This window comes from Hakea prostrata, chromosome 7, assembly GCF_041222555.1.
Source record: "Hakea prostrata isolate BN-2017 chromosome 7, UWA_Hpros_2, whole genome shotgun sequence".
NCBI lineage: Eukaryota > Viridiplantae > Streptophyta > Magnoliopsida > Proteales > Proteaceae > Hakea > Hakea prostrata.
The window spans coordinates 68,831,097-68,856,684 of record NC_142606.1 but is presented as its reverse complement, the minus strand read 5'-3'; the positions used below and the strand labels follow the sequence as shown (position 1 = coordinate 68,856,684).

The window sequence follows — 25,588 nt, the reverse complement described above, 5'->3', positions numbered from 1 at the left end:
ATTCTTGGGGTTCAAGAGAAGCATTAAAAATAAAAATAAATAAAAAATTGAATATAAAGGAGAGCATCATTTTCAATGAAGAGGACGAGAGAGGTGTTTGCACACCTTATGACGACTCTATCGTGATCAAGGTCGAGATTAGCCGTCGGGAGGTACATAGAGTTTTAGTGGATGCACGATCATCTGCAAACCTTCTATCATGTGATGCATATCAAAAATTGAAAATGGAGGAGGATCTACTAAATCCATCTTCCACTCACCTATATGGATTTCTGGATCATCAGCAATTGCAGATGGATCAGTACAATTGGATCTGACAGTTGAAAATTTTCCCAAAGAAGTTACTGTTCGGTAAACTTCTTAGTTGTTCAAGAACTCCCAGCATACAATGTCATACTTGGGAGGCCATCCGTCACGAAGTTGGGAGCAATTGTATCAACTAGGCACATGAAGATCAAATTTGCAACCGACAAAGGGGTAGGAGAGGTAACTTCTGATCAGAAAACCTCTCAATAGTGTTACATTTTGTATTTGGAAGATAAAGCTGGGCCCAGAAAAGCTACAGCCTTGTCAATCGAAGTTTGTGATAATCGGGACGAAGATGTAATGCAGAGGTCAAAACCTGTTGAAAAGTTAGAACGAATCCAATTGGATTCTAATAATGAAGAAAGAACAACATTCATCAGGTTAGAGCAAACAAAGGACTTCAAAGAAGAATTGAAGGGCTTTCTTTGGGAAAATATTGATGTATTCACATGGTCAACAAATGACATGCCTGGCATAGACCGATCAATAGCAGAACACAAGTTATGGATAGATATATCCTAAAGGCAAACCTATAATACAAAGAAGAAGGAATTTCTCGTTTGAAAAGCACGAGGCCATCAGGAGTGAAGTGGAGAAGCTACAGAGTTTGGGATTTATCCAGTCGATCGAGTGCCCAACTTGGTTGGCCAATGTTGTGATGGTCAAGAAGTCAAACGGGAAATGGAGGATGTGTACCAATTATATAGACCTCAACAAGGCATGCCCGAAGGATTGTTACCCTTTGCCCTGAATAGATCTTTTGATCGATGCCACAGCCATAAATGAAACTTTAAGTTTCATGGACACAAATTGGGGATACAATCAGATCCTGATGAACGTGGAGGATGAAAAGTTTACTGTGTTCATGACCGATCGCGAAAGCTTTTACTACAGAGTCATGTTGTTCGGGTTGAAGAATGCGGGTGCAACTTATCAAAGAGATGTGAACTAAATCTTCAAAGATCTAGTCGGGAAGAACACGGAAGCTTATGTGGACGACATGCTTGTGAAGAGCCTACAACATTCAAGGCACATAGCATATTCGATAAAAGTGTTTTCTATCTTAAGGAAATATTATATGAAGTTGAATCCCAAGAAGTGTGCCTTTGAGGTGTCTTCGGGTAAGTTTTTGGGCTTCATGGTTTCCCAACGAGGGATTGAAGCAAATCTAATAAAGATACAGACTTTGATCAATATGGAGCCTCCAAAGACTGTTCAAGACGTACAATGCTTAAAAGGTAGAGTAGCAGTTTTGAACCGATTCATAGCACAATCGAAGGGAAAATGCTTACCTTTGTTCAAAGATCTGAAAGATCTGAAAGGGAGCAAGGAAATGTGATGGATGGAAGAGTGCCAAACAACTTTCAAGAACTTGAAGATGATGCTCAGGAAACCACCCTTGTTATCTCGAGTAGAGAAAGGTGAAACCTTACAAGTATACTTGGCAACTTCGCCTTCGGCTGTAAGTGCAGTTCTTGTTCAGGAGAAGGACAAGAAGCAGTGGCCAATTTACTATGTTAGCCACGTACTCTTTGATGCTGAAACAAGGTATTTGGAAATTGAAAAGCAAGCTTTGGCCCTCATGATGGCAGCTAGAAAGCTAAGGCCTTATTTTCTAGCACACCCGATCGAGGTATTGATCACTTTCCCCTTGAAAAAAGTTCTTTATAAACCTAATTTGTTTAGAAGAATGGTAGCATGGTCGATAGAACTTGGAGAGTTCCAAGTAGATTTCAAACCCCGAACACCTATAAAGGCCCAGGCCTTAGCTGATTTTATGGTGGAGACAATGGCTCTTGTAGAAGAAATTATCGAATCCAATCTCCCAACCATGTGAGATATCTATGTTGATGGTTCGAGTAACAAGCAAGGTGCAGGAGCAGGGGTCTTGTTAAAGAGTCTAGGTGGTTTTATCATACGATATGCACTGAGGTTCGGGTTCGAGGCAAGCAACAATGAAGCCAAATATGAAGCCTTCTTAGCTGTTCTTCGGTTAGCAAAAGCCTTAGCAATATCTGAGTTAACTGTTTACAATGACTCTCAGCTCATTGTTAACCAAGTACTGGGAGAGTTCGGGATGAAGAAGCCTAGACTGCAAAAGTTTCAGGAGTTGATACAAGTGTTGAGAAAAGAGTTCAAAGAAGTCCAAAACTATCAGATCCCGAGGAAGGAAAATGCTATGGCAGACGAGCTCTTAAGGCTAGCAAATGTAAAGGAAAAGACCGTTGAACTTTCGGTATATATTGAGGAATTTAAATCCACAACACTAAATCAAATGAAATATCTTATATAGAGGACGAACGGTGTTGGATGGACTCGATCGTGGAATACATTCGGGATATCAAATTGCTCGAGGATCCAAAGGAAGCCAGAGTCATTCACGTTCAAGCGGCAAGGTTCACAATACAAAATGGTAGGTTGTACTGAAGATCCTATGCAGGACCACTTCTTAGATGCCTAGGACCCAAAGGATCTAAGAGTGCATTGGCAGAAGTACATGAAGGTATCTATGGAGCTCATATGGGTGGTCGAGCGCTGACACATAAAATACTGAGGCTCATGTTATACTAGTTGAAGATGCAAGAAGATGCTTTGGAGTACACGAGAGACTGCAAGAATTGCTAGATACATTCGATAGTGTCAAGAAAATCAGCAACCACCCTAACATCAATCCTTTGACCCAATCTCATTAGCAATGTGGGGGATTGACATTATGGGAAGTTCACCAAAGCATCTGGAGGTCGGGAGTATCTGATTGTAGCAATTGATTACTTCACCAAATGGGTCGATGCAATCCCACTGGCAACAATAACTGAAAAGAAGGTGGAAAAGTTCATGTTGGAATCAATCATCCATAGATTCGGGATCCCGAAGATTCTTGTTACCGATCATGGAACACAATTTGACAACCCTCAATTTACACAATTCTGTGGGACTTATATGATCGAGCACCGAATGCCTTTAGTAGTACCCTCAAAGCAACTGACAAGTGAAGGTAACAAACCAAACTCTACTGGATGGAATGAAAAAGAGGCTAGAATCCAATAAAGCATTATGGTTGAAGAACTCTCAAATGTCCTGTGGGCCTACCGAATGACTGTTCGAACACCAACGGGAGAAACTCCATTCAATTTGGCTTATGGATCAGAAACTTTGGCTCCAGTGGAAATAATGGTTGGTACCCTCCGAGAACTGGAGTTCGAAGAAAAAGCAAACGAGCAAGGGTTATTAGACAGCCTAGATCTGTTGGATGAAATCCAGACAAAAGCCATAGCCCAAACTCAACACTATCAAAGGAGAATAGCCTCCCACTACAATGCCCAAGTAAAGCATCTACAATACCGTTTGGGAGACTTAGTCCTAAGAAGCACTTTAGCATCTAATCCACATCATCAAAAGAAATTGGACCCTTCATGGGAAGGACCATACATGATCATGAAGCCAGTTGGTTCGGGAGCCTATAAGTTGAAGAATCCAGCAACCGATCTTGAGCTTGACCAATTGTGGAATGCCATGCATCTTAAAAAGTTTTATCCCTGGATGTTATTTCAATTTTGAGATATAACACAAATCAAATTTTCAAATTCGCAATGCAATCCATATTTTCAAACACCAAATCTCTTTTGAATGGGGGTAGGAGAGGATTATGGTAGTCAGCACAATCAAGCTACACAATCAACAATTCAAAAGGCTTCAATGTTAACCGAATGAGTCCTTTCAACCAAAAGCTTGGAAAAATTCTCAAGAATTTTCTTAGTATGAGGGTGTCGGTCGAACCCGAATGAGACCTCCAAAAGCTTAGAAAATTCTTTGGAATATAATTTTTTAAGTATCAAGGCATCGGTCCAACCCGAATGAGACCTCCAAAAGTTTAGAAAAAATCTTAAGAATTTTCTAAGTATGAGGCATCATCGGTCCAACTCGAATGAGACCTCCAAATGCTTAGAAAAATTCTCCGGAATTTTCTAAGTATGAGGGCATTGGTCCAACTAGAATGAGACCTCCAAAAGCTTAGAAAAATTCTCAGGAATTTTCTAAGTATGAAGCATCAGTCGAGCCCGAATGAGACCTCGCAACACTTAGAAAAATTCTCAGAAATTTTCTAAGGCATAGGTTAGACCCGAATGCATCGGATATACCCGAATGATCCTAACAATGTTTGAAGAAAAGTTAGTACTCATATCATATTCGGTAAAAGAAAGCAAGCATAAATTTACAAGTATGAGAAGAAGGTATTCTTTAATGCATAGGCCATAGGGGCCACCCTTACAAAAAAAAAAAGAGAGGGGACTATATCTAATTCGAAATGGAGGCCAATGAGACCAATGATAAGCCTCCAGCTGTTGGGGAGAAGCATGTCTGGGCATATCTCCCAATGGTTAAGTACCTCAGACATAAGGGGGAAAATAAAGGGAACCGAACCCTACTTTTTAGGATATCAGTGTAAATGGAGAATTCCTTAGGAAGGTTCAAGTTAACCCTCTTATCCGAATTCGGGGCTTGAAGTAAATGAGAAAAAGAAAGAGAAAACTGGCTGGAAATTGTTTTAACTTCGTCAGGACGAACATGTGACACATAGAAGTTGGGCCCATGGGATGGTCTTTTGGATGGTCGGGAGCTTCCAGCAAAGGCTTGTGGTATAGTTTTTGCTTTCGGGAAGGTTGGGGAGGAATAACCTTCTTTCTTTCCATCACATTCCCCGGTTGCTCCCTAGGGGTTGAACAAACAGAGGCATACCAATGATCGGTGATCCTCTTGTTTTTGTCACCGGATAATTCAACTGAAACTGAGGGGCTAGCTTGGTTACCATAGTCCTCTTCGTCAATCATACAATCGACAGAGTCATCATCGGAAGTTCTATCACTACCCATTGTAGAAAAGAAGAAAATTCCAAAGTCTCAAAGAAAGAACCCAGCTACGCTAGGAGTCTAGAATGCAAACGGGAAAGGAAGAACAGAAGAATGAACAAAGAGCAAGAAATAAAGGACTTACTGGTTTGAGATCTTGAACGAGATGAAGCTTGAAGTTGGAGATGTAGAGGAAAAATGTAGGAAGCTTTGAACGGAATTTTTTTTTTTGCAAAGATGAAGAAGTAAAGTGAAAAAATTGAAATGGGAAGCGTTTAAATAGACCCAAAGACAAGATGGATGAATGGAGGTGATTAGTTCTAATCGATGGATCAAAACCAGAGACGGTTCAAGTACCGATCGTTGACGAATCAGATTGAATGAAGATCAACGATGGACCATCGTTGATAGTTCAGACTTATCAAAGTAATGATGATGATTGCAGTTGAGGCCATGTGGCGCCTTCAACATAGGAAACGAGAAAGGCATGCAGCTCAATGAGCGTACCGTTGCAAACGAAGCAATAAATGCGACGTTTGAGTTCAAGATAACGATTAATCTTCTAAAAACTACGTTCAAGGGTAGTGGTCGAGAATGAAAAACCAAGTAATCATTCGGTTCGTCTCGATCACCTGGCTTGAGGGGCTCGTGATGTGGATAAAATAGCACCAAACTAGGTTTAACCACGGTTAGGTCATAGATTCCAGTCGGGAGTGGCTCAAGTGCGGTTGGGACCGGTTCAAGGTATAAACCCATCCGTTGCGTAGGGGAGAAGGATCTTTACAGTTGTGAAGATGAGTATGATCTCATAGGATTCGGGGCATGTGATCGTGTTATAGAAGGTAACTACCATTAATACGAGATGGGCAATCGTGCAAAGTAAGGAAACTACCCTTACCATCGAAAGAAGGGTAAAACCCTAAGATCGAACGGTCACCAAGAGAAGGCACGAACAAATCCAATGGTTAGGGAAGGAAGGTAAACCCTATATAAATCATAGGTTCACGCACAATTCAGGTATCTGAATCGTTTCCCTCCATTATCATTTTCAATCCAAGCTTTGTAACTAGTCGAGCCCCTGTGGTGTTCCACTTTCTAACTTAACCTTTAGATGTGGCTACCCAACCATGCGGTCGGCCCACATCTCACACTGTTTTGTAGGCCAACTTCAAGGAATATGAGGTTTAAACAGATTTTGGATGCATCAATTGGTATCATGAAGATTAGGACCATGGTAGGAAGTTTCGGCAAATTTCGGCAAATACTTGACGAAATTTGCCCCGCTCAGAAGGTAGCTAATCGAAATAGGGGGCGAAAACAATATTATCAATAAATCACCAAAATATTGTGAGAAATTGTCAATTTATCACCGATTTATCGATTTCTCGCAATATTTTGGCAATTTCTCGCAAATTTTGGGCAATTTTTCATGATATTTTTAGGTGGATTTTTGCTCAATTTTTCTTTGTTTTCTTGGGGTTTACTCCTATTTCTTGCATTTGTGCTCTCTTTTGCTTCGACCTTCAATATTAATTCAGCGTGCATGAAAACAAAGCTAAAATGACTCAAAATTAGAAATCCAAATCTAACTAGATAACTAAAAGTGGCCTGAAAACCTACTAAACAATGGAATTTGACTCAAAACACTAACTGGGTATGTGCCAATCAAGAACATCAGTTTATGTAATGTTTGGACCAAAATAGCTCTCCTAGTGTGTTTATTGGCCTCAAATTAGACTAGACATCGAATTTTGACAAAAAATGACATAAAACACCCCCTGAATGTGGAGAAATCCTACTGAAACAAGGTAAATTTTTTGCCAAAATATTGGCAAATTTCACCTTTCTGCCATTTTCTCCAAGGGGTGAAACAACTGTTTCGTTTAAGAATTTTCATATGAAATCAACTTTATATAAATCAATGCGGTGCATACATATCAATATCAATTCCAAAAGGCTCCGTTTGTTTGCTGAAATAAAGGTGGGGTGGGAAAAAAGGGGTGGGAAAATTCTTGAAAAATGTGTAAATTTCTTACTTTTCCTTTAAATCCTAAAATGGTAGAGTGTTTGGTTGCTTGGGGTGGGAGGTGAGACAAGAAACCTTGTCGATGTGGCGTTCAACTTTCCCACCCCGTTTTAAAACCCCCTTTGGTGGGATTTGAGGAAAGTGGTAGGGCCCACCCCATCACTTTTCCACAAAACCCTTTCCTTTCCTTTTCTTCTCCCTCACCCCACTTCAGAGGACCCTTAATTTTTTGCCCACCCTTTTTTCCCACCCCACCTTTGCAAACAAACGCAGCCAAAGTGAATATTCTTCAATTTACATTTTCTCTTCGCCTTTAAAAGATCTTAATATGACCCTATGCGCGTCTATTCTAGCATTTGGTGCGAAGTTGTTAGTCCTTGATGGTCACTCAGTCATGTAAAGGAGTCATGTAAAGGACCACAATCATATTACTAAAAATAAAAATAAAAAAAGTGACCACAATCAGATAGAGAATCCGAAGTCTTCAATTGAAAGACACCATAGGAAAATGGCATAGATTTTCCCACTTATTACTTTCTAATTTTTCTTGAAGGGTAAAGTGAGGAAGGAAAATCCACAAAATTTTGGTCATTGCTTTACAGCGTGAATATAGGGACAATACATTGAGAAAATCATCACTGTAACTTACAATTCCCTATTCCCAAATACTAATCCCCTCTTTTTCTTTTTATCTTTTCTATATGATATGATCTAAGGGGTATCCTGTAAATACATTTATTGACTAGGGAATAATTGTAAATATGAAAACACCCCCTGGATGCAGTTCTGCTACCCCCTCCTAGTGAACGTGTGGTCCTGGAGAAAATGGATTGGCCCGGAGATAGGAGAGCCAAAGGATCGAACCGGGCTTTTCTCTCAACGAACCGGGTCCACTTCTTCTCGAAATGTCGCTTCCATTGCTCTTGGGTTTCGTAATGAGGTAGGTATTGCTTGTAATCCAAACAATTTTCCCTACACCACCTCACTATCTCCTCGTTCTGTCCTACCTGTTCCTCCACTGCCATTGGACCACACCTAGGGTTGAACCTCAACAGCGCCACCAGATAGAATATCTCCTCTCCCCTTCCTTCCGGCAACACCACCGATGACCTACCATCCCATCTGTTTAGAAAAAAATAAGGATGTCAAATTTTATCCGGTTCGATTGAACAAACCAAATGAACCGAGAAACTACACATTATTGAACCGGGTTGTTGGATTGGTGAGGTTTATCTTACTTGCTTCTGCGCAATGGGTAGACAAGCATGGGCCCACCTATGCCATGCCTGAGGATGTTCTTGAAAACCGCACGATCGAAATCCGCGATGTCTCGCTTGGAGATGAAGAGGTTTAACCAAGGGTGTGGAGTGTCCCACATGCCGCTAGCCTTGGCAACGTGCTCCACCTGCTTCACACGCAGTAGAAACTCCATGTATCCAACAGTCACCTCGAACCTCAGCTGCCGACAGTAATGTAGCCGTCTCAGCATCTGCCCAACCACCTGTGTAATATTCAAAATAAACCCATCTTTTCTAAGTAGTCAAATAGAAGGAAAGGGGGCTTTATGGCCAAAACGAATAAAGAAGTCAAGCGCTTAACATAAAGTGATGGGGTCCACACGTCCACCAAATCTGAATCAAGATCGTCATCGGGAACATCAAAAGTGGAGCTTCTCGATTACTGTGGTCCCTAGTGTAGAGTTGGAATTCCAACTCAGCTTTGCTAAGTCCGGGGCAATATTATGACGGCGGAGGTGATTTTGGGGAATCTGGATCCCCTCCTTTATTTAACTTTTCTTCCCTAGAAAACCCGGATTCCTTCCTCGTGTTACGTATTCGAGGAACACAGAATTACAATTATTTGGTGTAACCGTCAATAGTATAATATTTCCACGTGTCTTCCATTATTGGTGCTTCGTAAAAATAATCTAGACTTTTACAGTTTTACCCAAAAAGGAAAAAGTCAGAATAATCTACACTAAAAGCTGAAGTCAATCACCTTATCTATGGTAGTGGACGGATCTTGGCTGTCGTGGTGCAAAGCTAGTTCAAGGCAGTAGAGTACAGGCCCGGCGGTTTTTGGTATACGGTTCGGGTCAAACCGCTGCCCCGGATGCAGTGGAACCAATGGCCATCCGTTGACTGGGTCATCACTGTTGACGAAAGCGAACCCTTCCACGTAATCGAACGATTCTCCTAACCCTTCCTGACTCACCAACCACTCCGCATCTTTCGTGTACTTCTCAAACTCGGCGTAAACTAATCTTATCCACCTCACCTGGAACAATAATAACTATTATCAGCAAGGAGAAATATTTGAAGGTATTTCTATATTACAGTAAGTGCAAAATAATATCAGATAATAAAAATAAAATCACCATATCCGGAGCTTTCTGCAACAATACCCTAGCTCTAGTGATGATCCCAAACTGACCCAAACCACCAAGAACACCAAAGAACAGTTCTGAGTTCTGGGTTTCAGAGCAAACCATCATTTCTCCTTTACCGGTCACGACTTCTAACTCAGTCACGTTCGATGTCTGAGGACCGTAACGAAAAGCTTGACCACTTATTCCGGCGTTGGACAGTGTTCCGCCGACGGTTAACCCGAGGTAATCTGTCCATGAACGAGGAGCAAGGCCATAGCCAAGCACACAGTGTGTGAGAATATCTTCCCACAAGACACCTCCACCAACGTCTACATAAGCAAAGCCATTATGGCTCACCACATCGATAAGATCGTCCATGGCTCTCATGTCTATAACAAGACCTCTATCAGACATGGCTTGGCCATTAATGGAATGGCCATTTCCCCTAGCAGCAACAGTAAGGCTAGAGGAAAGAGAAGCAGTCTTGACCACTCGAACCACATCTTCTGGGCTGGCTGGCCTGACCACTGCAAGTGGTTTGGTCTGGTAAATACCACCAAAATCCTTGCATGCAGTGGCAGTGCAAGTGAAATCTAGACTACCTTGGAGCTCAAGACTTAAGCATAAGCTTAGATTAGTTGATGCTTCATCTTCTGGGTTTGCATCGGTTTCATTTTCACGGGAGAATCTCTCTAGGAAGGCTATCATTTTTTGCTCTCTGTTTGTGTCTATGTGTGAGAGAGGGAGAGACAACGAGAGATTTGAAATGTTAAATAGGGCTTCGGATTCCACTAAGTGGTAGTAACAGTAGCTAGAAATAGCAGAAGAAGAGAGGAGATCTGATTCAAAATGCTTTTAAATATATTATTCTTCTTCATCTCTTTTGTCCTTGATTCACCTAGTGCTGCGTGCCCCCAAGACACAGACACACAAAGAGGCGAAGAGAGAGAGAGAGAGCATTATCGTTGCATGGGAATGAACTTCATGAGTTCCACCTCGAAGCTGGTGACCACCGTTGAAAATTATTTGGATTTAGCTTTCGCTTTTGGTGTTGCTTACAAGAAATCATGATCTTATAATTGACTCGTTGAGATTATTGAGAGATTGCCTTCCCTGTCTTTGCTTTTTCTTGGTTTAACTAAAATAGATCTCCAACAATTCTCTTCTTTTGAGAGAAGAGAAGATTTTAACGATAACCCATAAAGGGAAAAAAAAATGGAGAATTTATTTTTCTTCCGCAAATGAAGGAAGTTGGGAAAATTTGAAGAGAATAAAAGGATTTCATTTAGTAATTCATGAGAGAGAATCTGATGCTTCCTTTTCTGTGGTCTCCCATAGTTTTAATTTCCAACTTGAGTAAAAGTTAAGAGGAGGAAAATTGAAAAAGGAAAAAAAATTGTAGATTTTTAGGAAGGGAAGCTTTGACCTTTTCATCAAAAGAAAAAAGAAGAAAAAGGGAAAAGCTTTGATCTAAAAATTTTGGACCAATGGTGTGAAAGGTAAACTTAGAACAAAAACCAAAAGTTTTCACTTCTTTTTTATCCGACAACTGAGATTAGATTCGATTTGGTAAGAACATTACACTAATTACTGATTAGGATACCATTTTGTTACTAATTAAACACCCTAATATTCGGGAAAATTAAAGGGCTAAGCTCAAAGTCCTAGGTGTTGTTTTTGTGTCACAGGATATCTCAAGTTGGGTTTCAAGAATTGGGATCAGGTCAGCTGGACTAGTTGATCTGAATAAAAATTGGTGGGTGTTTGGATTCAATTCTGAGTGATGTGAAATGGGTGATCCATAAGTCATTTATAGGATTATGGCTCCCTTCAGATAAAATCTAGTCTTTTCCGCTCAATTTCTGATCAATTTTAGACAACCCAAAATGGCATGATCAGACTTCTGGATTGATTTCATTGATTTTTGATTGATTTTGATCTACCCGGAGGAGAATCAGATTAGAATTAACTACAACTTATCCTCATTTTGAATTTTATACTCAACCTTTATTCATCTATCAACTTGCAGCCTAAATGCATAGCTAGAGTTATATTGAGATCATAATAACATAGGAAGTTTCTAAGAAATTGGGGTGCTGAAAATATGAGAAAAGATGATTTTTATTCCATATTTTATTCGATTTCTGATTTAAAAAGATTAGCAACTGAGTCCTAATTTTAAGAGAATGTTGATTATTCATATGTGGTGGGGCGTTATGCAATGTATATAGGTTTTAGCCACTTAAGTGGGTATCTTGTTATTCTGATATTTGATTAATGACGAAGTTTTACTTGGTTCATGATGAAGACTATGTTTCTTGTGTGTCTGACCAAGAACAAAATCTCTTTTCACCCTAGGAGTAGATAGCTTTTTGATTTTATTTAGATTTGATACTCTTGAGATGGACCACACTTGAGGTTGCAATTTATGTTAGCTATATTGATATTGTTCTATCGACGTAGGAGTGCAACCAGATCGAATAATGGTAATATCATATCCGCATCCTATTATATTTGGACGGATTCAGATGATATCTATCGGTTTTTAGACGGATTCAGTCGGATTCGGATGATAATCGGATAATTATTTTCTTAAGTAGATTCTTCTCAATGACCATGTATACAGATTGAATACCGGTTTTTGACTACCTGTTGACATCTTTACCATTTTATTTGTGAGGCTAGGTTTGAAATGTAAGAATTTTAGCAACTTTGGTACTTATTTAGTAGAAAGTTTATCTCAAGTAAAAATTTATAAAATCAAGAAAAATAATTTCGAATAAGTAACCTAATCGGATAATTTTATCGAACATATAATAATCGGTAAGAAATGGATATACCATATCCACATCCTATTAGTAATTGGATGGATTTAGATTCCGCTAAACGAATGCGGATGCAAACTCGAAAGCAGATTTCAGTTATCCATTTACACCCTATATTGATGTTTCTTCCACAATTCTTACTGTCCATTTAATTGGCAAGTACAATAACGGAAGATTTGAAATATACTTTTCTAAACCTATTTCAAGTAATGGAAAATTTTCACATGCAACCAAATGAGGTTTAGTGAAGAAACAATTTACATATTAGTGTGTCATTAATAAAAGAAATTATCCTTTTTACCTTCAGTGGCAAAGCTCGTGTTGTCTTACATGGAATATGAATTGTCATTGTTAGGCAAGAATCCAATGGGGGAAGCAACAGTTTAAAATTCCTCCATATTAGAAAGTAATTAAAGAGAAAAATTCTTTGGATGTGACTCATATTTTCACTTTTGTATAACTTCATAGTCCTAGGCTCCTACCACACATATTTATTTTTGTTTCGATAATTTAGAAGGGTGACCCTTGATGCATGGTGATCATCAAATTTCTTATACATTTAAAAGTCAATATTTGTATAGCATTAACTAGTAATGATAGGGCTTATTAGACTCAAGTCTATTACATGCCAATTCAAATAGTAAGAGGCTAGGGCTTCATTTCATTTGGATATTCTCACGTGTCATAATTTGAAGGGAAAAACTTTCTCATGTTGTTAAGAGTACATCATTGCTTTTTACATGCTTTTCTATCACAATTCAATTTGGAAGTTGTTGGTCATGTATCTAATACTATTTTTTATGCTCTTATAGGTAATGTGAAAAATATGTGTTGTTGCGGATAAACCACTGTATATGTATCTACTATGTATTCTTGAATTTACAGCTATGTACATCTTGTCTATACATACTATAAAACTGAACTTATACAATCAATAAAATCATATTCTCTACATGGTATCAAAAGGTTCTCTCTGATGAGTCGATCCAAGATGCCCTCAGTAAATTTTGTTGTTGATGTTCCTTCTTCGTCTTCTTCTCTTCCATCTCTCATTTCCCTGAGTGTTGCTCCATATCTTCCCCTAAGTTGTTGCCAATAAATTACCTACTTTGGAGAGCTCAGTTCATGCCCCTTCTACGAGGCCATGGTCTTGAGGGTTTCATTGATGGCTCCGTTGTTTGTCTCGACAACTCAGATCCGACTGCTGTTTTTTTTATGGACTCGCTAGGATCAACTAGGTTTGTCCTAGTTGATTTCTTCCCTTTCAAAGTTTGTGCTTTCACATGTTGTTACAACCACTTCCTCCTATGATGCTTGATAGCCTCTTAAGCAAGTTTTTGCTTCTTCTTCAAAGTCTAAAATAATGGATATTAAAGATCGCTTGTTCAAATTGTAGAAAGGCTCCTCTTCTATTTTGGAGTTTTTGCTAGAGGTTCACTTGATCACCGATGATCTTACCACTATCGAGTCCCCAATTCATGATGAAGGTTTGGTACTCTCTATCTTTTGTACTCTCGTGAGGATTACCGCAATGTTGTCATGTCACCTATGTTGGTCTTCAAGTACTAGAACTAGTGTCACTCTGATAACATAGCTCTTGGCAATGGTTAATGTCTATTAAATACGCATTCTAGGACTTCTTTGATGCATTCTTCTGCTGGTTCCTTTTACTAAAAAAAATACCCTTTTGTTGAGTATGGCTCATGCTTCACATTGTGTCATTGATGGACACGGGGTTCCGCTTCCCGATGAGGGGTGGGGGTTGGGGCAGCGCCCCATAGCCTGTAGAGGGTCCACATTTCATTGGGCCTCGGAGTTTCTTTATAGTTTGGGCTTGGGCACATGAATAACTGTAGCTTAGGGTTTCTAAGCGCGTTTATATTTTTTTTGTAAAAAAAACATCTAATGTAGTTGTTTTTGAGAAGAATATAGTGAAAAAACTAATGTTGGACATAGCCTCACATTGAGGTGAACCTGGGTAAAATATGCGTCTCCTTCTTCCTTGTTTTATATTCAATTGTGTGTGTGATTGATCGCTCTAATCCTAACATCTGGTATCAGAGTGTTAGGTTCTGCGGTTTGGCTACTTTTCTTTTGCAAATTAGGATTTGCGATAGGGTTTTCTTGATGAAGAATAATCCGCGAATCTGATTTGTGAAAGATGTCGACTGGTCAATTAAGAATCGAGGTGGAGAAGTTCGAAAGAAAGGGTTTCAAGATATGGAAGCTAAAAATGGATGCTTTACTCATGGATAGAGGTTTTGTGGTACGTGGTTGAAGACGATAAACCATCTATGCTAGCAAAAACCGCTAAAGGTGGATCATCAAAGGCGGATGTGTCTGTTGAGATGATGGAATGGATAAAAAACGATTGGAAGGCTCAAAGTCTAATCTGGCTGTGCCTCAGTAATAATGTTTTCGTGCACGTGACTTTTGAGAAGACTGTGAAGGATCTCTAGATGAAGCTGGGAAGCCTTTATCAAAGCAAGTAACTCATGAATAGGCTTTTTCTGCGAAAGAAGCTGACAATTTGCGGATGAGTGAAGGTGATTCATTTTCTGAGCATTTACATGAATTTAATACTATATATGGACAATTTGCATCTATAGATGTTAATCTAGATGAGGAAGATAAAGCTTGTACTTTACTTTGTTCACTACCTAACTCATGGAAGCATATATTTATTTCAATTGGTGTTGGTGTTAGCAAACTATCTTTTGAGACTGTAGTAGCAGCCTTGTTATCCAAGGAGATGAGAAAGATGGTTTCTAAAAGTACCACAAATGAGGCTCTAGTGGTTAATGGGAGAAGCAGTGAGAAATCTAAATATGTTAATAGAAGCAAATCTAGGGGAAGATCTAAATCCCGAGATAAATCTGGAGTAAAGCGTTGAAAGTGCAAAAGGTTGGACATTTGAGGAAGGATTGCAAGAGTAAAAGTGTAGGCCCAGAAAAGGAAGATGAGGTATCATCTTGTGCTACAAATAAGGACGATGACAGTAGCACAAGAGATGTGTACATGGTAGGTAGCTCATCTAAGAGTGATTGCAATGAATGGGTAATTGATACTGGAGCACCTTTTCATATGACACATCGTAGGAAATGGTTCTGTAATTATGAGCTATGTCACAGGGGTACAGTGAGGATAGGAGATGACACGAAACTTGATATAGTTGGTCATGGGAAGGTGAGGTTAAAGATGAAAGATGGAACAGTCAAGGATTTGCCTGGTGTGATACATATTCTTGGTCTTACTAGAAATCTTATCTTAGTGGGAACTATGGCAGATGTTGTGTCAATTTTAGCCATGACAAGTATTCGTGCAAACTAACTCATGAGTCTATGGTAATTGCCAGAGGAGAACAACATGGGAAGGTATGGAAACTACTGTGTAACACAATGTTTAGTGGCGAGAGCTATATCTCTGAGCAGGTGGAGGAGGACACTTTAATGTTGTGGCATGCAAGGTTGGGTCATATTGGTTGGAAGGGGCTAGAGAACTTGACAACAAAGAAGCTGGTGGATGGAATGCCAAGATGTTCTATGGGATTTGAGTTCTGTGAACATTGTCTATATGGAAAACAAAAGCGGGTTTCATTTAGATCCAAAGGAGGTAGAGAAAAATATATTCTTGACTTGATCCACAGTAATGTCTTCGGACGTACACCTAATGCATCACTTGGAAAATCTAGGTATTATGTTTCCTTTACTGATGATTTTTCAAGATATGTATGGTTATATTTCTTGCAAAGGAAAGATGACGTGTTTGAAAGTTTTCAAGAGTTCAAAGCCTTGGTGGAAAATCAATTTGACAGAAATATCAAAGTATTGAGGACTGACAACGGAAAAGAATATTGTTCGACGTAGTTATACCAAATTTTGTGTGAACAATGGGATTGCAAAGCAGAATACACAAACATATTCCCCTCAACAGAATGGAATGGCAAAGAAATTGAATTGGACACTCATGGAGAAAGCAAGATGCTTGCTAAGCAGTGCAAATTTAGTAGTTGAATTTTGGGCGTAAGCAGTAGCCATTGCTTGTTATCTCAAAAACAGGTCCCCTACATCAGCTTTAAAGGATCAAAACCCGTTTGAAGCATTATTTAGGAAGATGCCAAACATTTCTCATTTCAGAATGTTTGGTTGTGAGGCATATGTGCACACCAAAGGAGAAAAGAAACAAGTTTGACAGGAAGTCAGAGAAGTGCATCTTTATTGGGTACAATGATGGTATCAAGGGATATAAGTTGTGGAATCCAGAAACTAAACGTTTCTCTTACAACGGAGATGTTGTGTTCAAATAATCAAATTTGAATAAGATTTTTCCAGATGCTTCAGAAAGGCCACAGACAGTGACGTTAGATATGGGTTTTGAAGAAGAGTCAGTCAGCACACAAAGTGGAGCAGAAAATTCAAATTCTGAATCTGTCAAACCTAATGAGACAGAGGATATAGATTATGAAATAGAGGTTGAGGTTGAGGTTGAAATAGCAGCTAGTCCAATGTTAAGGAGATCCACGAGGGAGAGAAGACCATTTGAGAGGTATACATACACCTGGTAATTTTATTCTATATGCAAGTAATGATAGTTGTGCCCTGAATGTCATAGGTGATGATCCAAGCACAGTAAAGCAAGCTAGAAGCTTGGATGATGCCAAATAGTGGGAGAAGGCTATGAAAGATGAGATGAACTCCTTGAATAAAATTTAAAATTGGAGTTTGGTGAGACTACCTGCAGATCGCAAGGCGATTGGATGCAAGTGGGTATTTAAGAAAAAGTTTGGTGCAAATGGGGAGATAGAATGCTACAAAGCTCGGTTGGTTGCAAAGGGATACTCTCAAATAGAAGGGGTGATTATGGTGAGGTACTTTCACCTGTTGCAAAATTAAATTCCATATGACTTGTTCTATCTGTAGCAGCTACATATAATTTGGAGGTGGAGCAGCTGGATGTAAAAACTGCATTCCTCCATGGTCATTTGGAGGAGGATATCTACATGAAACAGTCAGAGGTGTGCAAGTTGAATAAGTCTTTGTATGGTTTGAAACAGTCTCCCAAGATGTGGTACCAGAAATTCGACTCATACATCTTGAAGCTCGGGTTTGATCGTTGTGATGTTGATTACTGTGTCTATGTAAAAAGGTTAGGGATTGGTAATTCGCATCTTCACGGAGAATTCAATTTCACCGGGTCCATATCGGGGACAGTGGGGCAGTCATTACACCATTCGTGCAGGTCACTACTTATGTGACAAGGAATTTCACTACCTTAGGATAGTTTACTGCCGTCGTTTACCGGGGCTTCCATTCAAAGCTTATCACACTTCTCCTTCTGACCTTCCAGCACCGAGCGAAGGTAACTTTGTTATTCTAACCTTGTATGTAGACTATATGTTGCTTGTTGGGAACAATATGAAGATGGTCGGCATATTTAAAGGACTGCTAGTAGAACAGTTTGAAATGAAAGATTTAGGCCCAACAAATATAATTTTGGGGATGCAGATTAAGAGGGACCGTGAAAAAGGAAGGTTGTGGTTGAATAAAAAGAAACATATTGAAAATGTTCTGAAGAAATTCAATATGTCAAATTGCAATCTAGTGAAGACTCCATGCCTACAGGTTGTGAGTTATCAGCTCTCTAGTGCTCCAAGACTGAAAAGGAGGAAGAAAAGATGGCATCAATTCCCTATGCAAGTGTTGTTGGGATTTTGATGTATTCCATGATTTGTACTCATCCATATATTGCCCAAGAAGTGGGAGTATTGAACAAATATACCTCCAAGCCAGGGAAAGAGCATTGGATGGCAGTGAAGCATGTGTTTCGCTATCTTCGCAGTACATCTGATTTTGAGTTATGCTATGAAGGCATGAAGAGATCAAGGGACAAGCACCATTAGAGCTACAATGCTCTGTGGATGCTAGCTAAGGAGGTGACATTGATAGTAGAAGATCTACTAGTAAATATGTTTCCTTATTCGGTGGAGTTGTTAGTTGGATGAGTAAGAGGCAGAACAAAGTTGCCTTATCTACTACAGAGGTAGAGTACATGGCCTTGACAAATGTTGTTAAGGAAGTGATTTGGCTGCATAGGTTGTGTAAAGAGCTTGGTCTTACACAAGGTGGAGTGACAGTTGAGTGTGATAGCCAGAGTGGAATATTCTTGGCCAAAAACATACGTTTTCACTCAAGGACCAAATATATCAGCATACAATACTATACCGTTTTATCAGAGAGAAGATAGAACAGAAGGTTGTGATGCTGGAGAAAACTGACACAAAAGTAAATAGTGCTGATTTTCTTACCAAGGCAATGAGTTCTGAAAAGTTTGAATGGTGTACAACTGCTTTGGGTTTGAGGAAGCATTTAAAGCATTCACCAAGTGGGAGAATGGTGATTATGGCTCATGCTTCACATTGTGTTGCCGACGGTCATGGGGGTCCCGGCTCCTTGGTGAGTGGGCGGGGGTCGGAGGAGGCCGACCCGGCAGGGGTTTGAGGCAGCGCCCTCAGAGCTTTTAGAGGGTTCGTGTTTCTTTGGGCCTTGGAGTTTCTTTACAGTTTGGGCTTGGGCCCATGAATAGTTGTGGCTTATAGTTTTTAAGCGCGTTTATATATTCTTTTGTAACAAAATATTTGATGTAGTTGTTTTTTAGAAGAATAGAGTGAATAACCTAACGCTAGACATAGCCTCACATTGAGGTGAACCAGAGTAAAATATGTCGTCTCCTTCCTTGTTTTATATTCGATTGTGTGTGTGATTGATCACTCTAATCCTAACACCTTTGCATGCTTCGATCCAATTTAATCTTTTCTCTATTTCAAAGTTTTGTATTGATAACAATCTATCTCTTGAATTCTTTGCTTCTAAATTTTTCTTGAAGGATTAGAAGACATGCAAGACTTTTTCAAGGCCGCAATGACAAAGGTCTTTATAACCTCACTTTTCATTTACCATCACTACCACCTTCTTCCTTTGTTTCTCTTCTTTTTATCACTGATTGGCTCCGCCAATTAGGCTATCGCTCTTTGAAGAGCCTTTTAAGGTCTCGAAGAATTCTAGTACTTCTTAATCTGGGAATAAAATTCATTGTGATGCTTGTTGCCGTGCCAAGTTGCATAGCCTTCCATTCCAAATTTCTTCTCATCTCAGAACTTTCAATTGAACTGAGGCATACTAATATTTGGAGCCCTGCCCAATTTGTTTCTTTTGATCACTTTCGTTACTTTGTGGTATTCATTGATGATTTTACAAAGTATTATTAGGTTTATCCCATCGGTGATAAATCAGATGTATTAAAAGTTTTTGTTTGTTTCAGAACTTTGGTGGATTTTTTTTTTCAGCATCAAATTCAATCTAATGATGGTGGTGAGTTTGTTAAGCTTGCTTCAATTTTAACCTCTAATGGTATTAATTACCGTATCCTGATAGGTCACTTAATTGCATTAATATTATATCAAATCCTTTGTATTTTAATGAGACTAATTGGTTATTTTATTTGGATATGGATAGATTATAGCGTTTGGATATTAAATCCATAAAAAGAATGGTTAAAACCATATCGCCACATTTTTAAATCAAATCAAAAAACCATCCCAAATTAAGATGGAGGATTTGATTATGTCAAAAGATGGAGGATTTGATTTCGTCCAAATCAAAAGAATTCTCGTGAAGTATCTTAATTCGAAGATTTCATTCTCTCTTGCGATCGGACATTTAAGGAAGAAACTAAATTGGAAAGTGACTAAATTAGAAACCACTGCATTGGCAAGAAGGAAAATGGAAACAATCAAATGGGCAAGGAGAAATAAAGGAAACAACTGAATTGGGAAGAATTGCATTGCTAAAGCGAACAATGGAAATGACAAAATTGGAAAGGATGCAAAATTGGCAAGAATCCTCTATAAGAAGGAACGCATTTTCAGATATTGAAGATCACAAGCTACAACAAGAAGAAGCCACAGTTCTGAGGAAGAACGACACAATGTTTTCTATCTTCATTTCTTTATTCTTCTTTTCAATGTCTAGCTAATTTCATCTTTCGATCAAGATTAATAGAAGTTTGATTTTCGACAATTGTGAGACTTCGGGTAATTAGTTTTCTTTAATTTTCAGTTATTTATACATTTTTCATGTTTATTTTGTTATTGGATTAATCCTAAGACAAGAAATCTATTGTTTGATGATTAATACAATACTTAGTCAATTAAAATAATTATTTATTATTCTCATATAAGTGATAAATAGCATCATCGAATGGGTAATCAATGCCCTAGAGAGTCTGCTATGAGAATGTATGTCCTAGTTTAAATAAACAAGGCTTTTCCGAGTTTATTGACTAGGGATTAGGTCTTTCATATTTGATGCAATTAATAGACATAACTCAAAGGACAGATCCGAAGGTTATGTTTATTAATCAGAGAATAACTTAAAGGACGGATCCAAAAATTATTGAGAAAGTAGGGAAAGATTGGATGTTAGAGGACTAATCCTCAATGACCATAACCAATCTACCCGAAATTAAAGTTTTAGTTTTAAATCAATGATCAATTGAGAGAATCAATGCTGAAATTAAATCTTGATTGAAAGTTTTTATTATTTTGATTTTCTTGTTAACTACTGCATCCATTTATTAGTTTTATTCATTATTTAGTTTTTTGATTCAAACCCCCCCCCCCAATTTTTATCAAGGAATAAATCTTCACCAATCTCTGGGGATTCGACCATACTCACTGCTATTACAAATTTAGTTGAGAGAAGGATTATCTTTGGTGGATTTGACACCCATCAAATTTTGGCGCCGTTGCCCGGGATTGGTTCTTTTAGATTTATTCCTTTTGCTTTATTTATTTATTTCTTAATCTTTTGGTTGTTTGTTTTATGCCTCGATCCACTCGTACAGGTGAACTTCAATTTGATCCCAAGATTGAGAAAACAGCCCGTAGATTGAGGAAGGAAACAAAACAACATTTTCAGGGAGTATCATCTTCTTCTTCTTCTAGTATTGATTTAATTGGATTATTTGGGGTGGAAGAAGAAACCATGGATGCTAATAATATTAATGAGAGGACCTTAAAATATTTAGCCATGCCAGATTTGAATAAAAAACCATTATGTATTGAATATCCAAATATTGAGGTTGCTTTTGAATTAAAATATGGCTTGATTCTTTTACTCCCCACTTTCCGTGGTCTTGCAGGTGAAGATCCTCATAAACATCTTAAGGAGTTCCATGTGGTGTGCTCTACAATGAGGCCACATGGTGTAACTGATGAACAAATCAAGTTACAAGCCTTTCCATTTTCTTTGTCTGAAAAAGCTAAAGATTGGTTGTACTACTTACCTTCTGCCTCTGGTTCAATAACCACTTGAATTGAGATGAAAAGGAAGTTTCTCAAAAAGTTTTTTCTTGCTTTGCGAACTGCCACTATAAGGAATGATATATGTGGGATCTGACAATATCATGGAGAAACTCTTCATGAGTATTGGGAAAGATTCAAGTAATTGTGTGCTAGTTATCCCCAACATCAAATTTCTGATCAACTTCTAATTCAATATTTTTATGAAGGGCTATCTAACATGGATAGGAATATGATTGATGCTACTAGTGGAGATGTGTTGGTACATAAAACACCTACTGAGGCAAGAAACTTAATCTCTAATATGGCTGCCAACACTCAACAATTTGGGACTAGACGAAATGATCCACCAAGAAAAGTTAATGAGGTAAGTGTCTCTTCCATTGACCAACATTTGGATAATCTAACTTCTCTTGTGGAAAAATTGGTTGTAGGAAATATCCAACAAGTGAAGGCTTGTGGTCTTTGTTTCAAAACAAATCATTCTACAGATGCATGTCCAACACTTCAAGATGAGACTCATGAACATGCCAATGTTCTTGGAGGATTCCCAGGGTCACCACAAAGAAGTTATGATCCATATTCAAATACATACAATCCAAGATGGAAAGATCACTCAAATCTGAGTTATGGGTCTAGAGCTAACAATTTCCAACAACAATATCAGCCTAGGCAATTCGATCAACAATATCAACAAGCTCCTAAGCAAGGTAAGTCTCTTGAACAATTATTGAATCCCTTGCTCTTAGTTCTCATCAATTTCAACAGAATACAAGAGCAAGTATTCAGACCTTGGAGAATCAAATGAGTCAACTCGTATCTTCAGTAAGTACGCTTGAGAATCAAGGAAAATTTCCCTCACAAACAATTATCAATCTAAAGAAAAATGTGAGTGCCATGACATTGAGAAGTGGCAAAGAGTTAGAATGACCCATTGCTCATCATTCAAATTTAAGAGAGGAGAAAGAAAAAGAAATAACACCTCTTGTACAACATGTAAGCCTGAAGGTAACACCCCTTCCTTTTCCAACAAAACTTTCTCAATCAAAAAAATTTGAAGAGAAAAAAGAAATTCTTGAGACATTTTGCAAAGTTGAGGTAAATATTCCTTTAATTGATGCAATCAAACAAATTATTCGCTATGCAAAATTTCTTAAGGAATTTATGTGCTAATAAGAGAAAGTTGTAAGGCAATGAGAAAATAAGTGTGGGGGAGAATGTCTCAGCTGTGTTATAAAAGAAATTACCTTCAAAGTGCAAGGATTTAGGAATGTTTGTCATTCCTTGTAAAATAGGTAACGTGAAAGTTGAGAAGGCTATTTGTGATTTGGGTGCTTCTATTAATGTTATGTCTTTATCCATTTATAAATCTTTGAATGTTGGACCTTTGAAAAATATTGTCATAATAATTCAATTGGCTGATAGATCAAATGTTTATTTTGAAAGGGGTGTTAGAAGATGTTTTAGTTCAAGTAAATGGATTAGTTTTTCTTGCAGATTTTTATGTACTTGATATGGAAGAAGACTATTCTCCTAACTCAAATTTGATTTTATTAGGGAGACCTTTCTTGAAAACTGCTAGAACTAAAATCGATGTGCATGATGGAACATTAACAATGGAGTTTGATGGCGAGATCATTAAGTTTAATATCTATGTTTCCATGAAATATCCTAATGATGTATATTATGTTTATGCTTTTGATGCCATTGACACTCTAGCTCAAAAAACATTTAATTTTTGTGATGAATATAAGTTAAAAATTGCACTTAGTAATGGTTTAACTCTCGAAGAATTGCAGATTGTAAAAGAAGAGTTTGCAATAGATAATGAATTGCAAAATATTGTCTAGCCAAAGACGTTAAATGAAGGAGCTATTGGGAGGCAACCCAATTTTGTTTACTTTAATTATTTTCCTCTTTTTGATTGATTTCATTAATTACTTTTTTTATTTTTTTTATTTAATTGTTAGTGTTGGTAATACTCCATTGTATTTTCAATTCCATAATTGATAGGGAAAAGATCCTTACCTGGATTCGCTTTCCCAAATATGAAGTATATGCAGCGGAAGTAAATTTGGATCCACGTTCTCGTTCCACCACCAAAGCTCTACCGAGGTGATTCCACAATCACTAGGAAAGGGAATAATTTCCACAACCCAAATGCCATGGAATAATGGAATAAAGATCTAAAGCGAGGAAAGGAATAAACTCCAAGCCTGCGATTCTAGGAGAGAGAGAGAGAGAGAGAGAGAGAGAGAGAGATGGAGCCACCTCTTTTCTAGAAAAAATCTCGTACGAATGAATCACCCACTTTCAAGTAATGCGGTGGTTACAAATATATAACCTATATTATGTAACCACCCTAAAAGTGATTTTCCAGATTTGCCCTTGGGCATTTAATTTATTAATTATATTAATAAATTTCAACATCTCCCACTTGCACAAGGGCAAGTGTTACTCTCTCAATGTGTCCCAGACACACATGTATATCCCAGATATACACATTCAATCTCTCTGTTATGTATCCTAGATACATAGACCTCTTGTGTCCCAGACACAAATACATATCCCAGATATACACATATATTGATCTCTTCGCTATGTATCCCAGATACATAGACCACCTGTGTCCCAGACACTAACATCCACAAATCATACTGGCAAAATGGGTTGAGCGACCGGTGATATACCTGCACGCGTGAGCCCCAAACTAGAAACCTTCCCAGAAGACCAAAATGACACATCACTCAAAGAAACATATCAAATAAGTATTAATATACCATAGTGTCCTAGGTTTATTCAAACTCACCAGACTAAAGGTATCTTGATCCCTCTGAGAGATCACCTTCTTGTCCTTAAAATGTTCACTACTGTAACACATACAGTTGGTGCCGGCAAACACTTTTTAGGGTACAGTTGAATCAAACCTTTCCTTTCGCCCCAATCCATCACTATACTTAGGATTGATTCCTTTCCCGGTAGTGCCCCTTTAGGTCGAATCTATCATGACCAAAGGTAACACCCTAAAGTAGCCACATCAATCCTTTGTTTCATGATGTCATCGAAAGTCACTAAGAACACTAATGGACCATAAGGTCCAGGACTCACAATGAGAGAGCAGGGATCCATCCTCTCATTTCCAATGATCGCTAAGCACACATAGTATGATATACATGCTATGGTGGAGCATTCTATATACAATAGAACGTATGTCCATCTCAACACCATACAGGTCTTAGTCTAGTTGCAACCTCTTGTGCCTAACCCGAGTTTCTCTATTGTCGCCCCCTTGGCGCCACATAAAGTACTCGCACCTGGCTCCTATAGGCAACATGAATAGTGGGAACATTCATGTCGATTCTCTTCACAATAGAGAAACTCATCTTGATTTCAAATCAAGGCGACATCATGATTATGCATTGACCTACACAAAGTCATTCACAATCCGTCTCATCTCCGCTCGCCTCCAAGGCGCCAGAGGCGAATGCTCGTGTGAGTGAGCCATTCTCTTGCCTATTGACATATCTTGTTTTATGCTAGAAGTAACACAATCACACAGAAAGTGAATAAAATAAATGTTGGAATGAACTCATATTACTCAATAATAAGAAAGTCTCAGTACAAAAGTAAGTCACAATCTACGTAAGCCCAAGGATTTTACATGAGAAATAAAAACATCCTTGGCTATAGGTTTGGTAAGAGGGTCAACTACCATCTAACTAGTAGATATGTGCTTAAGTACAACTTTCTTCCTTGATCTAATGTGTCACACCCCACCGCCGGTCTCGGTTACCCGCCCGACAACTCGTGGGAGTGATCCATCATAGGATCCATGGTTTTAGTCTATCAACAATATTA

General features: G+C 38.5%; 2 protein-coding genes across 2 annotated transcripts; one reads left to right on the top strand and one right to left on the bottom strand.

Annotated features, from left to right (window-relative positions):
* The first annotated feature begins 1,648 nt into the window (after positions 1–1,648).
* On the top strand, positions 1,649–5,751 carry LOC149011855 (uncharacterized). Its single transcript, XM_089162776.1, has 3 exons — positions 1,649–1,939; positions 2,351–2,542; positions 5,599–5,751. The coding sequence occupies exons 1-3, from the start codon at positions 1,649–1,651 to the stop codon at positions 5,749–5,751; spliced, it is 636 nt and encodes a 211-aa protein (XP_089018902.1).
* Positions 5,752–7,787: 2,036 nt separating this feature from the next.
* Positions 7,788–10,261, bottom strand: LOC149011854 (cytokinin dehydrogenase 7-like). The gene is made up of 4 exons (XM_089163310.1): positions 9,557–10,261; positions 9,178–9,456; positions 8,418–8,680; positions 7,788–8,301 (listed from the first exon to the last, which is right to left on the bottom strand). The coding sequence occupies exons 1-4, from the start codon at positions 10,253–10,255 to the stop codon at positions 7,848–7,850; spliced, it is 1,695 nt and encodes a 564-aa protein (XP_089019436.1). The 5' UTR covers positions 10,256–10,261; the 3' UTR covers positions 7,788–7,847.
* Between the last annotated feature and the right edge of the window lie 15,327 nt (positions 10,262–25,588).

What these genes read in the sequence shown, in the direction of transcription:
- LOC149011855 (XM_089162776.1), top strand. Translation starts at nt 1,649, where the DNA reads ATGGAAGAGTGCCAAACAACTTTCAAGAACTTGAAGATGATGCTCAGG. An exon ending in TTCTAGCACACCCGATCGAG is followed by an intron (nt 1,940 to 2,350) that starts GTATTGATCACT and finishes AATGACTCTCAG; the next exon opens with CTCATTGTTAACCAAGTACT. An exon ending in AAAAGACCGTTGAACTTTCG is followed by an intron (nt 2,543 to 5,598) that starts GTATATATTGAG and finishes TGATGATTGCAG; the next exon opens with TTGAGGCCATGTGGCGCCTT.
- LOC149011854 (XM_089163310.1), bottom strand. Translation starts at nt 10,255, where the DNA reads ATGATAGCCTTCCTAGAGAGATTCTCCCGTGAAAATGAAACCGATGCA. An exon ending in TGCAGAAAGCTCCGGATATG is followed by an intron (nt 9,457 to 9,556) that starts GTGATTTTATTT and finishes TTATTGTTCCAG; the next exon opens with GTGAGGTGGATAAGATTAGT. An exon ending in TACCCATTGCGCAGAAGCAA is followed by an intron (nt 8,302 to 8,417) that starts GTAAGATAAACC and finishes TTTTCTAAACAG; the next exon opens with ATGGGATGGTAGGTCATCGG.